Here is a 17,791-nt window from a genome sequence, read left to right on the forward strand (position 1 = left end):
TTGCCTGGTGCGGAAATGGGAAACCAAAGCCAACCATCTTCGGGGCTGCCGACAGTGGGGTTCGAACACACTGTCTCCCGCATACAAGCTGATAGCTACGTGACCCACACAATGCAGCCACTTGTTCAGTGCTTTCTTTGTACAATTACCTTTTGGCACTGTTGTAATCTTAAAATATCGCAACATTTAACTGGCCATGGCTGAAAACTGGCTGAGGTGAATAGAGACCTTCACGTCCCTTTTGGTTTATTGATTGAGATGCAAAATGCCAAATGAATTGGAACTGGTGTCTCTTGAAGAAAATGAAAGTGTTTTACCAGATGTTGTTGAATCATTTTCAGGGATTAGAGCTCTCTGCCTCTAATCTGCTTCCGTTTAGGAGCCATTGGGAAACGTTACAATTTTTAAGAAGCATAACTATGGCTCAATTTTTTTAGAATAAGAATATGTGCAGGCAAACCATTAATTCCAAGGAATTAAAGAATTATGCAAGAAAATGAAGTAGCTATTAGTCTGCTGATGCTAGTGTATGGTTTGAACTACCAGGTATAAACCTAACGACTTTCAAATACATTAAGAATGGCAACTTTCGAAAAAATGTCATCTCTCACAGACACTGAATTGTCACTGAAATTTAGAAGAATTTAGAATGTAATGTGCACTTTTCAACTGCTGGGAAACAAAACAGTGACTATTCCTCTCCACGAAGTACAGGCGACCTACCCCCTTCTGCCTCCCCTATCGTACCACTTGATCAGCGCTCTTGCGGTTTGGGCGGCCTTAGAAGTACTGGCAAGCGCAGTGATCAGTGAGAATGCAAAGTTTTCTTTAATACCTTCAAAATATATGGCAAGAAATGTTTATGCTTTTAACACGTTCAATGCGGATCACGCGCTGGGCGTGTGACGCTACTTTATAAGCACGTGCGGAGCGTGCGCCTTGCACGTCATGGGACGGTTGCTAGGAAATGTGAATTACCGATTTCCCGCATGGTAAGAAAGGGTCTGATTGTCATACCGCACATCGTGTAAGTCAAATCTTCTAGCAGATTCATCCGTAGCCATATTTGCGCATGCGTATTTCCTCTCCAGAGTTATCGGCATACGTCATCATTCATTTATGGGATCTTTGAGCAGCAAGACCACTTCAATGCGAGGTAAGACACTGCATTTTTTGTTTATTATTACTTCAAGAGAATTACAAGTGATTCTGCTTTTGAAATAAATAAATTCTATTACTGCAATATGTTCAGTAAAAGAACTGAACCTGTAATTGTCATTTATTCCTGCATCATATTTATAAGTAACTTGAAATAATGTACAGTAACAATTTTTCATTGCATCATGATGGTTATGTTATTTTATTTCTATTCTTTTCAGATGGCCGACAACGTGGTTCCTTCAACGTCACGAGACCCACCCAATTAGCCAAAGTGTTTCATTTTTGTTTGTCAAATTCTGTAATAGAGAAGTGTAAATATGAATATATTTATGTCTGTAACATACTTTATGCATTTGTTTGCTATCCGCAGTAAATAATGCACAGTAATCTACCAACGCACGATTTGAACCACCGTGCGGGTCACGCACCAGGCGCGTGAGTGCGATAAGTCCACGAGTTCGATAGAACTCGTCCTACCAGCATACAAAACTTCGATAATTACAACTTTTAAAGAGTCCCACACAAATATTTTGTTCAGGTTGGCGGGTATGTCACGCTCTGCTAATACGCAGTGAACGTGTTAAAGGGCAAGAGCTTTCATCAGAATGCTTTACAATGTCAATCGGTTCAGTAGTTCTCTCAAATTGATGCAACAAAATTCAGCCTAGTGTTTTAATAATAATAATAATAATAATAATAATAATAATAATAATAATAATAATAATAATAATAATAACATGCTCAGAAGAATGATTCCTTGTTTTAACAATCTGTATATGGTTTTTTAATACTAGAACCAATGGAGTGGTCAAAATGACTGCTACACATTTCTCAAACTCTATTTTCATTACAATTCTTATTGTAGGTTATTCAGCTGCTGTTAATTTTCCTGATTATTGGTCAGGATCATTTATAGTTAAAGTAATTTATTTTACATCCTTGGATAGGGCATTAGTAATAAGTATACCTACAAACACCTGAGCAGTCAATTCGACTGCCGTATTAATATCATAAATATTAAAACACATATCTGTTCAGATCTCACCTGCTCATAATTATCCTATCAACAACAATCATGTTCAAAAACACAATAATGGAACTCAAATATATTAATAACTATATGAGCATTGCTTCTGCTGCATCACTGGTAGTGTTGTCATTCGTCAGCTTGTTACAGAAGGCCTGCAGTAAACACGTCTTGTAGAACAAAGCTGTTGTTGTTCCTCATATAGGTTGAGTACCAAGTGTTTTCAATAATTATTCTATTACAGCCATAGAAACTGTAACCCATAAAGCACAGTATCACAGGCCATGCCACCTCCCAGTGTCAGGTAATACAGTACATTACTAGGTACTGACCGAGCAAATGGCTGCACGCATTCTGGAGGTAGTGGGTTCCAACCCTACTGTCTGCAGTCTGAAGATGGTTTTCTGTGGTTAACGTATCCACAAGGACGCACACGAGATGCTGTCAGTTGGTACAATTATTTTATTTACATTTATCTACAAATTAAACACACACATAACCTTGATCACTGCTGTCACAACAAAACTCTCACATCACCAAGCTGCGAACAACACAACACATAGAGGTTACAACCTTGGAACACAAATAAAACAGTTGACTGCTTTTAAAGCATGTCCACACTTTACTACACAATAACTCTCTTCCAACAACTAACTTAACAGTAAATTTCAATCACTCTTCCCAATAACTAACTTGTCACCGTCAAGATCGTCTCCTTATATATGTGCCTGGCCAGGCTTCTAGCAAGCTATATTACAAAAAGGACTACCTTCATGAAAATTCTGGAGTGTCTAATACATGGATTATAATATGCGGAATATTCTCCATCGTTCTCATCATCTATTACCATTCTGGAAGTTACAGTGTGTTTCTCAATTATGGATTACAAATTATATACAGGTATGAATAAATTATAATATTAATTAACAGGTATTTACATTAACAGAACTGATATCAATGGCTATGTACAACACATGTTTAATGAGATAACCTCACACACAATATGATCATTCAACTATGTACATAATAATAAACCCCCCATGGCACTACATCCCTTGAAGGGCCTTGGACTACCAAGCGACCGCTGCTCAGCCCGAAGGCCTGCAGATGATGAGGTGTCGTGTGGTCAGCACGACGGATCCTCATAGCCGTTATTCTTGGCTTTCTAGACCGGGGCCGCTATCTCACCATCAGATAGCTCCTCAATTCTAATCACGTAGGCTGAGCGGACCTCGAACCAGCCCTCAGGTCCAGGTAAAAATCCGTGGCCTGGCCGGGAATCAAACCCGGGGCCTCCGGATAAGAGGCAGGTACGCTACCCCTACACCATGGGGCTGGAAAATAATAATAATAATAATAATAATAATAATAATAATAATAATAATAATAATAATAATAATAATAATAATAATAATAATAATAATAATAATAATAATAATAATACTTTCATGACATAACCTCACACATAGTATGACCACTCAGCTATGTAAATAATAATACTAAATGGGTGTACACCACTTCATAGCCATATATATAAGTAATAATAATAATAATAATAATAATAATAATCTGAGCTCAATATTTGCATCAGTTACCCATGGGTGAGAGAATATTGTTTCCAAGTTACAACTGTTTATCTCGCATCATGATTTCCCATTTTCACAGCAGGCAAATGCTGGGATTGAACCTTAATTAATGCCATGGTAATGTGTCAATGTTAATGTGACCAACTTTTGAAGAAAGAAATGAGGGACATTCCACAATTTTGGGAGACAGCTACCTTTTCAGCTGTAATTTTTAAACAACAAAATTTCAAAATTGAGTTAACAGTTTCCCTCTTTCTTACTGAAGTATTAACATAGAAAAATACATTTCACTCATATTTATTATAAAATTTATTTTCCAGTCTGTGGGTTGAAGAACCTTCATCTAAATGAAAACATACAAAAGTCAACCAATTCAAAAATAATAAAACAAATACTGAACATCCTCTTGCTAACTTTACAAAACACCTTGTGGATGTTACTCCAATCAGGAGGTAAGTATGTGGCGTTTGTCTCCCACATATGCACATACACGTTTCTTTTTCCATTTAGCATTCTCGGGTTTAAATGGTGGCTTTATTTTCTTGTTACAAAGTAGGAGTACAGTCATCAGTATCCGACAAAAATCCATTTCAAAAATCACCACAAATTTTAAAAACCACTAGTTAATAAATCACATCTATGTTAATCCTCTTTGTGCTATGGGATGGCCACACACCTTCCACGCCACCCACTAATTGTAACTTGGAAGTCGGAAGAAACATTCAAAATGCTTCTCCAAAGATTCTGTTCCTTTGCACTTTCGAAGTTCATACTATTGGCTATAATTACACTATGATTAGTTCAACCTAGATGGTAGGACAGTTGTGTACTGTGAAAATTCGTACCAATGAAAATAACATGAAAATTTGCTTTCAGATAGAGAACCAAATTACGGTACAAATGGTGCCCCAAACGATACATTCACAAAATACCTTAAAATCCAGTAAGGATCGTCACCATAGTTGATGTAAAAGAAATGAAACACCCTAGGTACTGATGGCATCACAGAGTGGAATGTAGCAGACAACACATGGTAGGATTGTACACCATAACATCCTGAAAGTAAATCAAGGGCCTACTCCATATATTGAAAGCGGCATGTTTCTGACGACAATAAACCGACTGTATGGTGGCTTTTCATTAATGAAACAATATTGGAATATATATAGCAATGTACAGAAACAGAGGAAAAATGAGAAACTACGCATATCAAGAACAAAAATACAATTTCAATAGCGGTCAAAATGACCATATGGGCGGTTGTAGGTATATAATATATTCCAGCAGTTCTAAAGATACAATTCAAACCAGGAGAGGCCCATTAATATCATAACCTGTTAATGTTTGCAGTAAGATATCATTCGTCAACAGTGCTGAAAGCTTTTGTGAAGTCTATATAAATGCAGTGCACCTGAAAATAATTCTTGGGAGACAGTGGGTTCGAACCCCACTGTCTGTAGCCCTGGAGATGGTTGTCCATGGTTTCCCATTTTTACACCAGGCAAAATCTGAGGCTGTGCCTTAATTAAGGCCACAGCCACTTCCAATTCCTAGTCCTTTCCTATGAGATCATCGTCATAAGTCTTATCTGTGTCGGTGTAATGTAAAGCCAATTGTAGATAGAAAAAAAGTCATCACCTTGCAGCTGAACTGTCACAGGTAATAATTTAGTCTATGATAATCTCCATTTAAAAAGTCAAATTAATAAGTATCAGCTGATGCATAATTGTATAGTTCTTCTTCTTCTTCTTCTTCTTCTTCTTCTTCTTCTTCTTCTTCTTCTTCTTCTTCTTCTTCTTCTTCTTCTTCTTCTTCTTCTTCTTCTTCTTCTTCCGAATTTGGCCAACTGTGGACCGCGTGAAACTTAATGCTTTCTGGCCAGTCTTCTTTTCTCTTCCCAGAACTTCATTTGTTCACTCCTTATTTTTCTCTGCTCCTCAGATATTTCTAATTTGGGCCTGTTCTTCTGCTGCTCTTCATGAAATTTGTGGTTATCTACTAGAGTTCTGAACTTCTTTCTGTTGAGGATCATTTCTGGTGTTATTTTAGTTTCTTCTGTGTCCTTCTTAACCTCCTCCACCCATTTTGTTGTTCTCCTCAAACCAATTATATATTTAAATATCCTTTTAGTCAGGTGGTTGTCATTCATTCTGTATAGTTCATTTATATAGGTTAAGAAATCTCCAGTGCTGGGTGGTGTCTATTGAGGGAGACAATTCTTTCATTAGTAGATTTTACTTCAAATAGTACAAAACAATGATTTATAAGGCATAACTAGCTTACAAATTTCATGTCACTTTCTTACATGTAAGTACTGCTTCCACTTAACCTGCGGTTACTCGCATGGTGAGCGCGGCGCTCACCTTCGTAATCTTTTGCTTCTTGTTGGAATGTTACAGGACCTCCACTTTTGAAAGTCCCTGTACCTTTGTAATAGTTTATTATGAAGGGGATGTGCCAGTCATTTTCATTGTCTTTGAAAATAAACACCCGGAATTCATTATTAGGTACGGCAGTGTATGTTTCGTGAGCGGTGCGCTCAGTAGCGAGGAACTGTGCTACTTATATTTCGCGCATTGCAATAAGTCAGGATTTGTTTTATGCTTGTGTTTAATGTGAAATGTTTATACTGTGGCCGTTGTTAGACAATATTTACAAGTTATTGTGGCATCCAGTGATCAGATACTTTCGTGGTTGGGTGAAACGAAGGAGGAAAGGTTTGAAACATCGAGACTGATGGTAATGAAACAGAGGAGTTTACGAAAGTAATCATAGCTCTGTTTCAGAGTGTCTGCAAGTTCTAGGGAAGGAGAGGAACTTTCGTTTATAGCAATCTGTGATATCAATGTACATAGCTTGTTTTACGGCCGAATGCCCTTCCTGACGCCATCCTCAGATGAGAAGTTAATAAAGATTAAATAAATGATGGTGAATAATGTTGGCTAAATAGGTGGAAGGAATCGGCTGTTGTCTATGAATAGAAACTGGCCCGGCATTTGCCTGGAAGAGTAAACAGAAAACTATTCTCAGGACAGCTAACAGCGGGGATCGAACTCGCGCATCTCCCGAGGGTACAGCTTGCGTCCATAGCCACTCCACTCGGCAGTGTTCCTAAATAACTAACTACCTCAAATTGACATATTAAGAATAGCTCCATCTTTATATGGGCATATTATAGCCTTTAAACGTAAAGGTGAGCGCTGCGCTCACCAGTGAGTAACGGCGCACGTAAAGACCTAGCGAGTAATGCTGGGTTAATTTGTGATGTTCCACTCAGATTAAATTTATAAGAATCTCTTCTAAAACTCTTCCAAGTAAGAGAGCATACAGTAGCTGTCCAAACATGGACTCTCTCTGTAGGTTTTGGGGTTAAGAATGAAAGCAGGCAAAATAGTAGGTACAAGTTGTCAGAGTAATAGTATATTTAACTAAATTAAAGTAATCAAGTCCTTGCTACCATTGCCATGTGTGCATACAAGAAATTAATCTGCTATACGTGAGATTCTAACTCTTCAAAATAAACAGAGACCTGAAGGACAATTTGAAGCATCATATTTAAGATTAACACATAAAAGTTGACTAAGAACAGTTTTACCTGCAAGTAAAAAATCATGGTTTTTAATATTATTGCTCAAACCTGCATTGAGGAAGCATGTATGAGTAAAAATAGTTCTACAAAAATATTGGAGTTCCCTGTTCAGTCGGTATTGTAATCTCTCCCTTCAGTTATGGAAATTAGAGCAGAATATTTAATTTGATCCTGCAGTTATAAGTTATTAGGTCTTAACCCTCCAAAGTTTTCCCGTCCATACTTGGTGTTATATTCTCTAGACTATACAATATTTAAATAAATCATTGTACATATGTTTGAAAAGGCAATCACTAAAATTTCATTAATGAGTTATTTATAACACTGACCTGAATATACAGAACCATCCTGACAGCCCAATATGAAGTTGTTAGAACTGTTAGCAGGAAAAGCAAAGCAAGAAGGTGCCACAGTCTTTCCCTGCTTATGCTTCTGCTCCAGCTGCAGCATGTCTTGTGGCTGGGACAACATTTCAAGGCTCCAGGAGCATAGGCGGCCATCCGTCGACACACTTATCAGATTGTCTGCACTCTGTGTACCCACCACACTCAAGCAGAACACTGGATGCTACAACACAGATGATAGAGTTCAACAGAAACTCATTATAACATTGGCACTTAGTAGGATACAAACAATTGAAGAGCTGCTGACAATTGTATCCATTTTCTCCAATATTTTTTTTTTTTTTTTTTTTTGCTAGGGGCTTTACGTCGCACCGACACAGATAGGTCTTATGGGGACGATGGGATAGGAAAGGCCTAGGAGTTGGAAGGAAGCTGCCGTGGCCTTAATTAAGGTACAGCCCCATCATTTGCCTGGTGTTAAAATGGGAAACCACAGAAAACCATTTTCAGGGCTGCCGATAGTGGGATTCGAACCTACTATCTCCCGGATGCAAGCTCACAGCCGCGCGCCTCTACATGCACGGCCAACTTGCCCGGTCCCAATCCAATATTTTAGAAATGGCTAAGCACCAAGTTGATTTTAGATACTAATGCTATACTTTGTCTTAATGGCAGATTGTGCCGAAAGCCTGCAGTCTAATATCTTGGAACTTGAAAATAGGTGCAATGAGTATGGTATGAAAATTAGCCTCTCAAAGACTAAATTGATGTCAGTACGTGAGAAATTCAACAGAATTGAATATCAGATTGGCGATACAAAGCTAGAACAGGTCAATAATTTCAAGTATTTAGGTTGTGTGTTCTCCCAGGATGGTAATATAGTAAGTGAGATTGAATCAAGGTGTCGTAAAGCTAATGCAGTGAGCTCGCAGTTGCGATCAACAGTATTCTGTAAGAAGGAAGTGAGCTCCCAGACGAAACTATCTTTACATCGGTCTGTTTTCAGACCAACTTTGCTTTAAGGGAGCAAAAGCTGGGTGGACTCAGGATATCTTATTCATAAGTTAGAAGTAACAGACATGAAAGTAGCAAGAATGATTGCTGGTACAAACAGGTGGGAACAATGCCAGGAGGGTACTCTGAATGAGGAGATAAAGGCTAATGGATGAAGCTGTATGCATAAACTGGCTTCGGTGGTGGGGTCATGTGAGGCGAATGGAGGAGGATAGGTTACCTAGGAGAATAATGGACTCTGCTATGGAGGGTAAGAGAAGTAGAGGTAGACCAAGACAACAATGGTTAGACTCGGTTTCTAACGATTTAAAGATAAGAGGTATAGAACTAAATGAGGCCACAACACTAGTTGCAAATCGAGGATTGTGGCGACGTTTAGTAAATTCACAGAGGCTTGCAGAATGAACGCTGAAAGGCATAACAGTCTATAATGATAATGTATGTATGTATGTTATACTTTACTGATAAACTTAAATGTACATAATTTTGGCACATAAGTTCACCAAAATGGATCCCTCAAATGTTGATAGAACAATATTTTACCTTTCCCTCCCAGGGTGTGTACATGAAACTGTATCGGTACATCAACCATGGGCCTTACCTAACTGTGGCCGTTGGTGAACAGAAATCAGTGAAGCAACAGAAGTCCTTATTATGTATGTAATGTTATGTAAATTTTTGTCTTGTCATCATTTTGGGTAAACAAAACATTAAAAAAACTGAAGAATTTATGCATAGCAAATTATTGTATGAAGCTTTCTTATTTAAAAAATTATAACATTTAGGCCTATGAAGAAATGGACTATGAAGATTTATTTTTAAAGAAATCTGGGTATTTACATTTCCTGTGTTAAATTGAATTATTCTGTAAATTATAGAAAGGGATTTGGAATTTTTATACATGACTTGTGAGGCAGGGTGTGCCCTTTCCTGTCATTTTGTAATATCCGCTAATATGCAATATGCGATTCCAGAAGATAATTATTATCATTGGCCAAAAGTACAAGCATTTTCATTGGCCAGTATATTCGGATTTTTAACTGGTGAATGTGGCAAACTGGAGTGTTGCTATTGGTCATTTGTAATCACTCTATTTCCTGTTTGTGGCTCCTCGCGTGTGAGTCACTTTGTCCGCGTCTTTGAATTTGGATCACTACAGCAGCCGTAATGGGTCTTCAGCCAGCCAAGGTAAGCGCATTTTTGCCTTATGCTATTTAAATGCATTCTTATGTTTCGGACTATTCCCACTTAATGTAAATTTAGTAATTATGTAGAAGTTCATTTTGTGTGCCGGAGTTTCCTCTAGTTTTCCATATTTTCCAAAATAGAGCATTTGTATGACTTAGCTATAATGCTAGTCTGCAAAGTGTTGTTTTCTGAGGCAGCCCTTCTTTTCTAACTCTAGTTGTAATTGTAAGTAACTGTAACACACTTTCTTGAATAGTGTAATTATTTTTTGTTTCTTTCGAGGCTGCCTCCTTTCATTCTGTAAACTTAACTTCAATGTCAAAGTTTGTTCATGATTGAAGAGCTTAATTGCTTCCCTTACACATCTTTTGTTTTGTATCTCAAGTATCAGTTAATCCACAGTTCATTTATTTGTTCATTAATAATTGTATATTCATTTTCTTAATAATTATTTGTCTGTTGGGTGTATTATTGTAAGACTTTTCTCCCCCGTAATGTCATATGTTCCCATTGACCTCGTAGGGATTCCAAGCACCTTCCACATCCTTTCTTAGCTGTCATTTTTAGGCCTGTAAGTGTTCCTTGTATTTGATGTAATTTTGCATATCGAAAGATACTCGTCACGTTTCCATGTTCTGATGTGAATTCACCGCCACTGTGCAATTTTCTATTTCCTTATTCATATTATTATCTATAATATTATTTACTACCAGTATTCCTTTATTCATATTTTATTTATGTCAATATTTATTATTATTATTATTATTTATTTGTGTACGCGTTGCGCTCTAAAACAACGTCACACTACAGAATAATTCAATTTAAAACAGGAAATGTAAATACCCAGATTTCTATGAAAATAAATCTTCTTCATAGTCCATTTCTTCATAGGCCTAAATGTTATATTTTAAATAAGAAAGCTTCATACGATAATTTGCTTTGCATAAATTCTTCTTTTTTTTTTTATGTTTTGTTTACCGGTACCCAAAATGATGACAAGACAAAAATTTACATAACATTACATACATAATAAGGACTTCTGTTGCTTCACTGATTTCTGTTCACCAACGGCCACACTAACCACTGAAAAATGAGTACTGGTAAACAGGTAGAAATTGCACCTAGGTTCTCCAACAACTTCTCCACTAATTAAAACTAACAACAACAAAAACTATATTTTGACACGACAATCATGAATACACAAGCACTTCAACACGCAAGTAAAAAGAAAATAAAACGAATGCAGGAAGATTCTCCATATATAAAACAAAATGATCCTGTAACAATAGCAGTTGGAAAATACAGCACGAATCGAATTAACCATTTCTAGGGAGCCCACAGATATGATATAATATGATTACTCATAGATATGATATCCTTCACTGTTTTTGTGAAACAAGTTATACAATCTCACCATCAACACATAGAAGAAAGAACCCATGGCACTACAGCCCTTGAAGGGCCTTGGCCTACCAAGCGACCGCTGCTCAGCCCGAAGGCCTGCGGATTACGAGGTGTGGTGTGGTCAGCACGACGAATCCTCTCGGCCGTTATTCTTGGCTATCTAGACCAGGGTCGCTATCTCACCATCAGATAGCTCCTCAATTCTAATCACGTAGGCTGAGTGAACCTCAAACCAGCCCTCAAGTCCAGGTAAAAATCCCTGACCTGGCCAGGAATCGAACCCGGGGCCTCCGGGTAAGAGGCAGGCACGCTACCCCTACACCATGGGGCTGGCTCACCATCAACACATGGTATTCAAAAATGAATTCATATCCTTGAACACTATTTTTTTTTTTATTCACTGTTCCTATCACTAGCTTAAATATTACACTTTTACTTTGACAAAGACATGCTGCTTATCAATGTCTTGAAACAAGGCCACAGATTATGAAGCACTGCTTCTTTCAGGTAGTGGTTTTACCTCACACCAATACTTCACAGGTTTTTTGTGATGGAAACACGGGAAAGGGCTACGATCGGGAAGGTAGCAGCCATGGCCTTAAGGTACATCCCCAACATTTGCCTGGAGACCTAGGAAAACCATCTTCAGGGCTGCCGACAGTGGAATTCAAACCCACCATCTCCCTAACGCATGCTCACAACTACAAGACACTACTGCATGGCCAACTTGCTTGGTTAAAGCACCCTTCACCATATAGCTATGGCTATCCATAGGAAACAGATTGTCCACCTAGGGAAGACTGCTGCAGAAAGTCTGAAATAAAGCACATAATCTCTGATAAGATATACAATGTAATAAGGAAGCACAAGGTTACCATGTGTTAATTATGTACTGATGATGATAAAAGCTGACAAGAGACTCCGTCATAGCATGAGAACAGAATAAGAATAGAACACCGGACTGAGTGTCACACGTATTTATAGAGACCTCCTTCTGCCCACTCTGACTAATCATGGCGTACTGTGGCTGCATGACAGTCTCCAATGTTTCCTTTTTGTGGGCACACCTAAAACCATCATTTTCGTGTCCATAGCTACCACATGGTTTTCATCCTTCTTGCTGTGTAGTTGACACATACATGATTTGTATAGTTTTCCAAGTTATACTTGCAGCTCGCAAAATATCTCTTATTTCCCAATTACTGTAAAAGATTTTTTTAAATCCAAGATCCAATATGGAGATTCTCCAGCATATAATATAACTAAAATGGTTCATGATGTGGCCCAGTAAGTGTTCCCAAGAGTTGGGATGCCAGGGAAGTGGGCATCTCTGACATATTCTGAGTCATGGCGATCCTTGTACTCAGGCGGCTAGGACTATACAATCCACTGTGGCCCCTAACCCATTAAAAGAGAGATACTGAACGGGACTGTGCAAGCAGGGCAGCATCCTGGTTCGCAGAATTTACCGAGCTTAGAACATTTCAAGCATGCCTTGGATCTACGGTAGTAATGATGTACCACTTCAATTTGACAAACAGACAAGAGACTCCTTGGAAACAACTTGGCGAACAATATGGAATTCAATATGGAGTTATGAACATTAACAAGGCTTATGGAAGGAAGAAAGTAGAATTGAGTCAGCAAAGAGGATGCCTCTGGATTTGCTACATGTTAATGACATTCAGGTAGGGGGGAGGAATAACGAAGAGATACAAGATTACGAAGTATTCTTAACAAGTGTTCTTGCATCTAGTAGTCCTGGTATGGGTCCCATACACAGGAAGCATATTCTATTTGGGATCATTCTAGAGACCTATATGCCCTCCCCTTCACATCCTTACTACAACCCCTAAATACCCTCATATCCATGTGAAGAGATTTATATCCTTTCTTTACAACATCGTTAATATGCTTACCACAGCGAAGATCATTCCTTATATTAACACCTAGGTACTTACAGTGGTCCCCGTGAGGTACAACCACCCCATCAACACAGTAATTAAAAACAAGAAACTTGGTGAAACTTACAACCTGACTTTTCATCCCTTTATCATCATACCATTGTCTAGGTCTTATGTAGTCGCTCACAATCCTGTAAATAATTTACTATTCTATACGCCATAACATGTGGTCCTTATATATATAAGAAAACAAAGGTCCAATTATAGTGCCCTGCGGGATCCCCACCTCTTAATCATTTCAGGATCAGATAACATTTCTACTCTAAATCTCTATTTTTTAGAAACGTAGCCACCTATTCAACAACTCTTGTCTAGCAAAATAGCCCTCATTTTCGTCAATAATCTCCCATGATTTACCCTATTCTTGGATAGATCAATAAACCTACAGTCCATTTAACCTCCAGAAAAATATGTATCTGCTATATCTTTCTGGAATCCTACAAACTGAGCCTCATTGGAATAACAAAGGCAGAGAGTAACCTCATTTTGTGTAGTGTGTGTAAAAAGATGAAAATGACATAGGTGAATCTTGTGATGGTGACTGTAATAGACAGTTTCACAATTCCTGTGCTACAGTTGCAAGGAGTGAATTTTAGAAATTTCACTGTTGTGGGGTCAACAGAACACCTTCTGCAGGGACAAGGGCTCGTAAGCCAGCTGCACGCAGGCGATTACCAACTGTTTGTTGTGTAACGTGGGTGCCACAGCTGCTCGAATTTGGGCTGCTGTTGCATGGGGTTCCATCCAGGCCATCCGAATGATGCGGCGATCCTCTCTCACAGTTGTCTGTCGCGCTGGGCCTGTGCCAGGTCTACAAGTGTGGGTACCTTCATTTGACCACTGCTGCCATACACGTTGTACCGTAGATGCCTGTCGGCCAACCCGCGCAGCGACAGTCCTTAGTGATAATCCAGCCTCACACAGCCCAATTATCCGAGCCCTCTCAAACAGCGACAGTTGTTGATAGCATGCTCTTCTCTGTCGTCGAGGCATGTTTGACGGGGAGCACTTCGCTGCACAGACTGCAAGTTAACTACGCTACACAAGAGTTCGTATACTGGAGTTGATTCCTCCGCGACCAATCACGTGGGGAGACCTGTAGCAACAATCCAATGGGTCTGAAACTTTGAACATTTACATACCTACATGGCATCGTTCCATATTGTGCCCTTTTCAAGGCATCCGTTGTGGTGGTCCTCTTGATCAACTGTTGCCCTGGCTGTTCCTGCAAATAAAAACATCCAAAAAAAAAAATACCTACCACTACCGTAGACTCTCTCTCTCCTTGGGCGGGGTGACGTCCGTCGGCTTTCCTCAAGGTTGTTGGGCCACGCAGAATAGCGTGAGGAAGTAAAAAGAACGATGGGTCAGCTAACTACTAAATAACGGTACCCAAAGACTGAATAGAATTTAAAATGAATAAAATTTTATTACTAAAAAATTGGCAAAAGAAAATAAAACAGAATTTAAATGACTTGGAATAAAATGGCATAAAATAAAGAAAATAACTAGATGTAGCAAAACTCAAGACTTTGTACAATCAAAATCTGCACTACGTAAGCTTGACTGAAAGTCATAAATTGAAATAACCATCATCACCGTCAAACTAATGACTCCAATGTCCATTGACACTACATTGACACAAACCAGTAGTCTGCCAAAGCTTGCCACTCATAGAAAATATTTCATGACTTACATTCCAACTGTAATTCCAACCAAATGGAATTTTATAAATTATTGATTAATTAATTAACCAAATACTCTCAAATAGCAAACGGATATCTTAAATTCATGTTTCCAAATACTTATTAATTTGCCAATTTTCCCAACTGCTAAACTATAATCATGTGAACAAATCAGTGGAAAAGACAAGAAAAATCCATGAACACTTCGTTCTGCATGACAATATCTCGTTAATATTTATATAACTTTGCCGCAATTCAAATAACTGGTGGCTAAATCAAGAAAAATCATTAAGAAAACACAATATTTATTGTGAACACTACTATTATGCCAAGGCCTCACTGTTATTACACTTATCAAATGAACTCTCCTTTTACAACATTAATTTACCTTACATTGCCGCTTTCCACATTTGTACAGTGAAATTACTAAATTGCGTTGTTCTACTGGTAATGAAGGCAGATTCTATCCTATTAGTTTGTGGCGTTGTTACAGAACCTTTTACCAAAGGTCGGTTCATTTGCATAACTAATTAGTAGTGGTGTCCAATCTTATTCATTTGTTACGATGCCTTCATGTCTGCATAAAGAACTGATTTCAGTTGATTCTGACTATGAATAACTCATGGTCCTATGAAATTAATACTTAAAATTCATATTTACAAAATATACACAGAACTGGAGAAACAATATGCTCCAAACAAAATAAGAAATCAAAATGCAAAATTAACCTAACTACTCTTACATTTAAATCAAATAAATTCAATCAGATTCACGTACCTATGGCCTCTACGATAGAAAACACAGCAAATAAAAATATCAAAAAAAGAAGAAAAGAAAAGGAACAAAAATCTCAAAATATCGTGATTGCTGCCTATCACAAAAATTAATCAAAATCGCAAATTTCACAATGCAAAACATTGCCATCAAAATTAACTTCCACTACAACTGAGTTGAATTTGGCGGCAATCCCATAACACAAAACGTAAATGTCTGAAACCAATATTCTCGAATTTAAAGAACCATGAATGAGAAATATGCGTCATCCTGAACCAATTAACTTTCAAAATTATACACTGCTAGCTCGCTCTTTTTCATGTTTCCACTCGGCCTCATATAGGAATATCTCCGAGTGTTACATCATCCCTTGAAAATATTCACGTACTTAAACCTTCCGCCTATGATCATCATATGTGCTGTCGTATATTTAACTATTAGTTAAACTGATTACCATTCAATTCTCACATTTATCTCATTACTTTCAATGTAGCATTTATTTATCAACAAAGCCTCGCTCATTATCCACACGGGCTCAATACTTTATTAATTCATCATGTCGTTCTCATATTCATAAATACGACATCATTATACGATATGGTCCTCAAGACTATTTTCCATCTCATAATTATTACCATCAGGGACATTACTGCATTTATATTCTCGGTGTCTTTGATCTTTTATTCCATATTCACAATCTGCCATGAATTTCAGAGCTGGCTGGCAATGATTCATAACTTTAAAACTGAATATAACAAACAAGATTGCCTGCCACACTCGACCGTCGAAAACTCGAAGCCATGATCTCACGAGGAATTAAAATCATGCATTTAACAACATACGCGATCAAAGCAAAGAAAAGAAAATCCAAAAATGGGTTGTCAAACAGTAATCATGTAAGATAACAATAACACAAATACGCTATAATTACATATCAGCTGAATTTAAAATAACTCGGCAACATCGCAAGACTCAAAATATTAATATTTATACTTATTATTATGTTAAGACTTGAAAATACATTATGCAAGAAACACCTACTGTAAAGATAAAATTTTCCATATGTCAACAACATAAAACTCATATCCAAAAATGACTCAAATAAGATTAATGAGAAACTTAAGAGAATATGATTATTATTATTATTATTATTATTATTATTATTATTATTATTATTATTATTATTATTATTATTATTATCATTATTATTATACTGACACCCTGGCATTTATATCCCGAATCGTTAAGATATAATTGCCCTGGTCTCACTCCCACAAGAAAAACTAAGCTCCTGTCGGTACGTGACATTTTATATACAAGAATACCTGATATCACTAACCTAATATCGACCACGAATCATTCATGTCATCGTCAATTACATATTACATAATTACAACATGCTCTTTACCTTAGGTGTCGGCAGGTGGGCTGGATCTTCATCAGCCTCTGCTACATGGTGTTTATTCCATCTTGCACATCTTGCTGGAAATATCTGACACTTCGCGCACACGGTTTGGATCCATTTTAATTATGTAGCACTCGTAAGATTTGTCGAAGCACACACACACACACACACACACACACACTTGAATTTTACACGTAAATATAATTTATACAGTATACACGAAATTAGCACACACTGAGCTGGTGTTCATTGTCAGGAACAAACTACCTAGCTTGCTACGTCCTTCCCACTAGGTCTGCAAAGCTCGCCCCTTTCCGTTGTTTGTACAAGGGATTAAAAGTCTTTCAATTTGCCAGTCTTTTTCCCGTTACATTCCAATAGTAACCAAGTATCTCCCTCTAAATTAGCACTACTGGTGCTTGGTCTGTGTGCCTCAAATGAAACAATTTTTATACCATACGCAAATTCACTAGCAATGTTTTTCTAATCAGTCACAGAGGAAAACTATATAAAAATAATATTGTCCTACAGGCTGTAATAACTTCTTCACTCTATTTAATGTGTGAGTTACGTGAGCTGGAAAGTTTGTAGGAAACCAAATGTTCTAGAAAATCCCATAGTTCAACTTGTGTTCATAATACCAATATAAT

The 17,791-nt window shown here is 37.6% G+C and overlaps 1 protein-coding gene across 3 annotated transcripts in view; it reads right to left on the reverse strand.

Annotated features, from left to right (window-relative positions):
- LOC136875011 (cytoplasmic dynein 1 intermediate chain) overlaps window positions 1–17,791 on the reverse strand; it is a 210,977-nt gene that overhangs the window by 25,279 nt on the left and 167,907 nt on the right. For all 3 annotated transcript variants that reach the window (XM_067148726.2, XM_067148727.2, XM_067148725.2), the window contains one exon: window positions 7,693–7,930. In XM_067148726.2, the coding sequence (XP_067004827.2) occupies window positions 7,693–7,930 (238 nt within the window). The remainder of the gene's footprint in view (window positions 1–7,692; window positions 7,931–17,791) is intronic.

The sequence above is a fragment of the Anabrus simplex genome, chromosome 5, assembly GCF_040414725.1.
Source record: "Anabrus simplex isolate iqAnaSimp1 chromosome 5, ASM4041472v1, whole genome shotgun sequence".
NCBI classification, from domain to species: domain Eukaryota; kingdom Metazoa; phylum Arthropoda; class Insecta; order Orthoptera; family Tettigoniidae; genus Anabrus; species Anabrus simplex.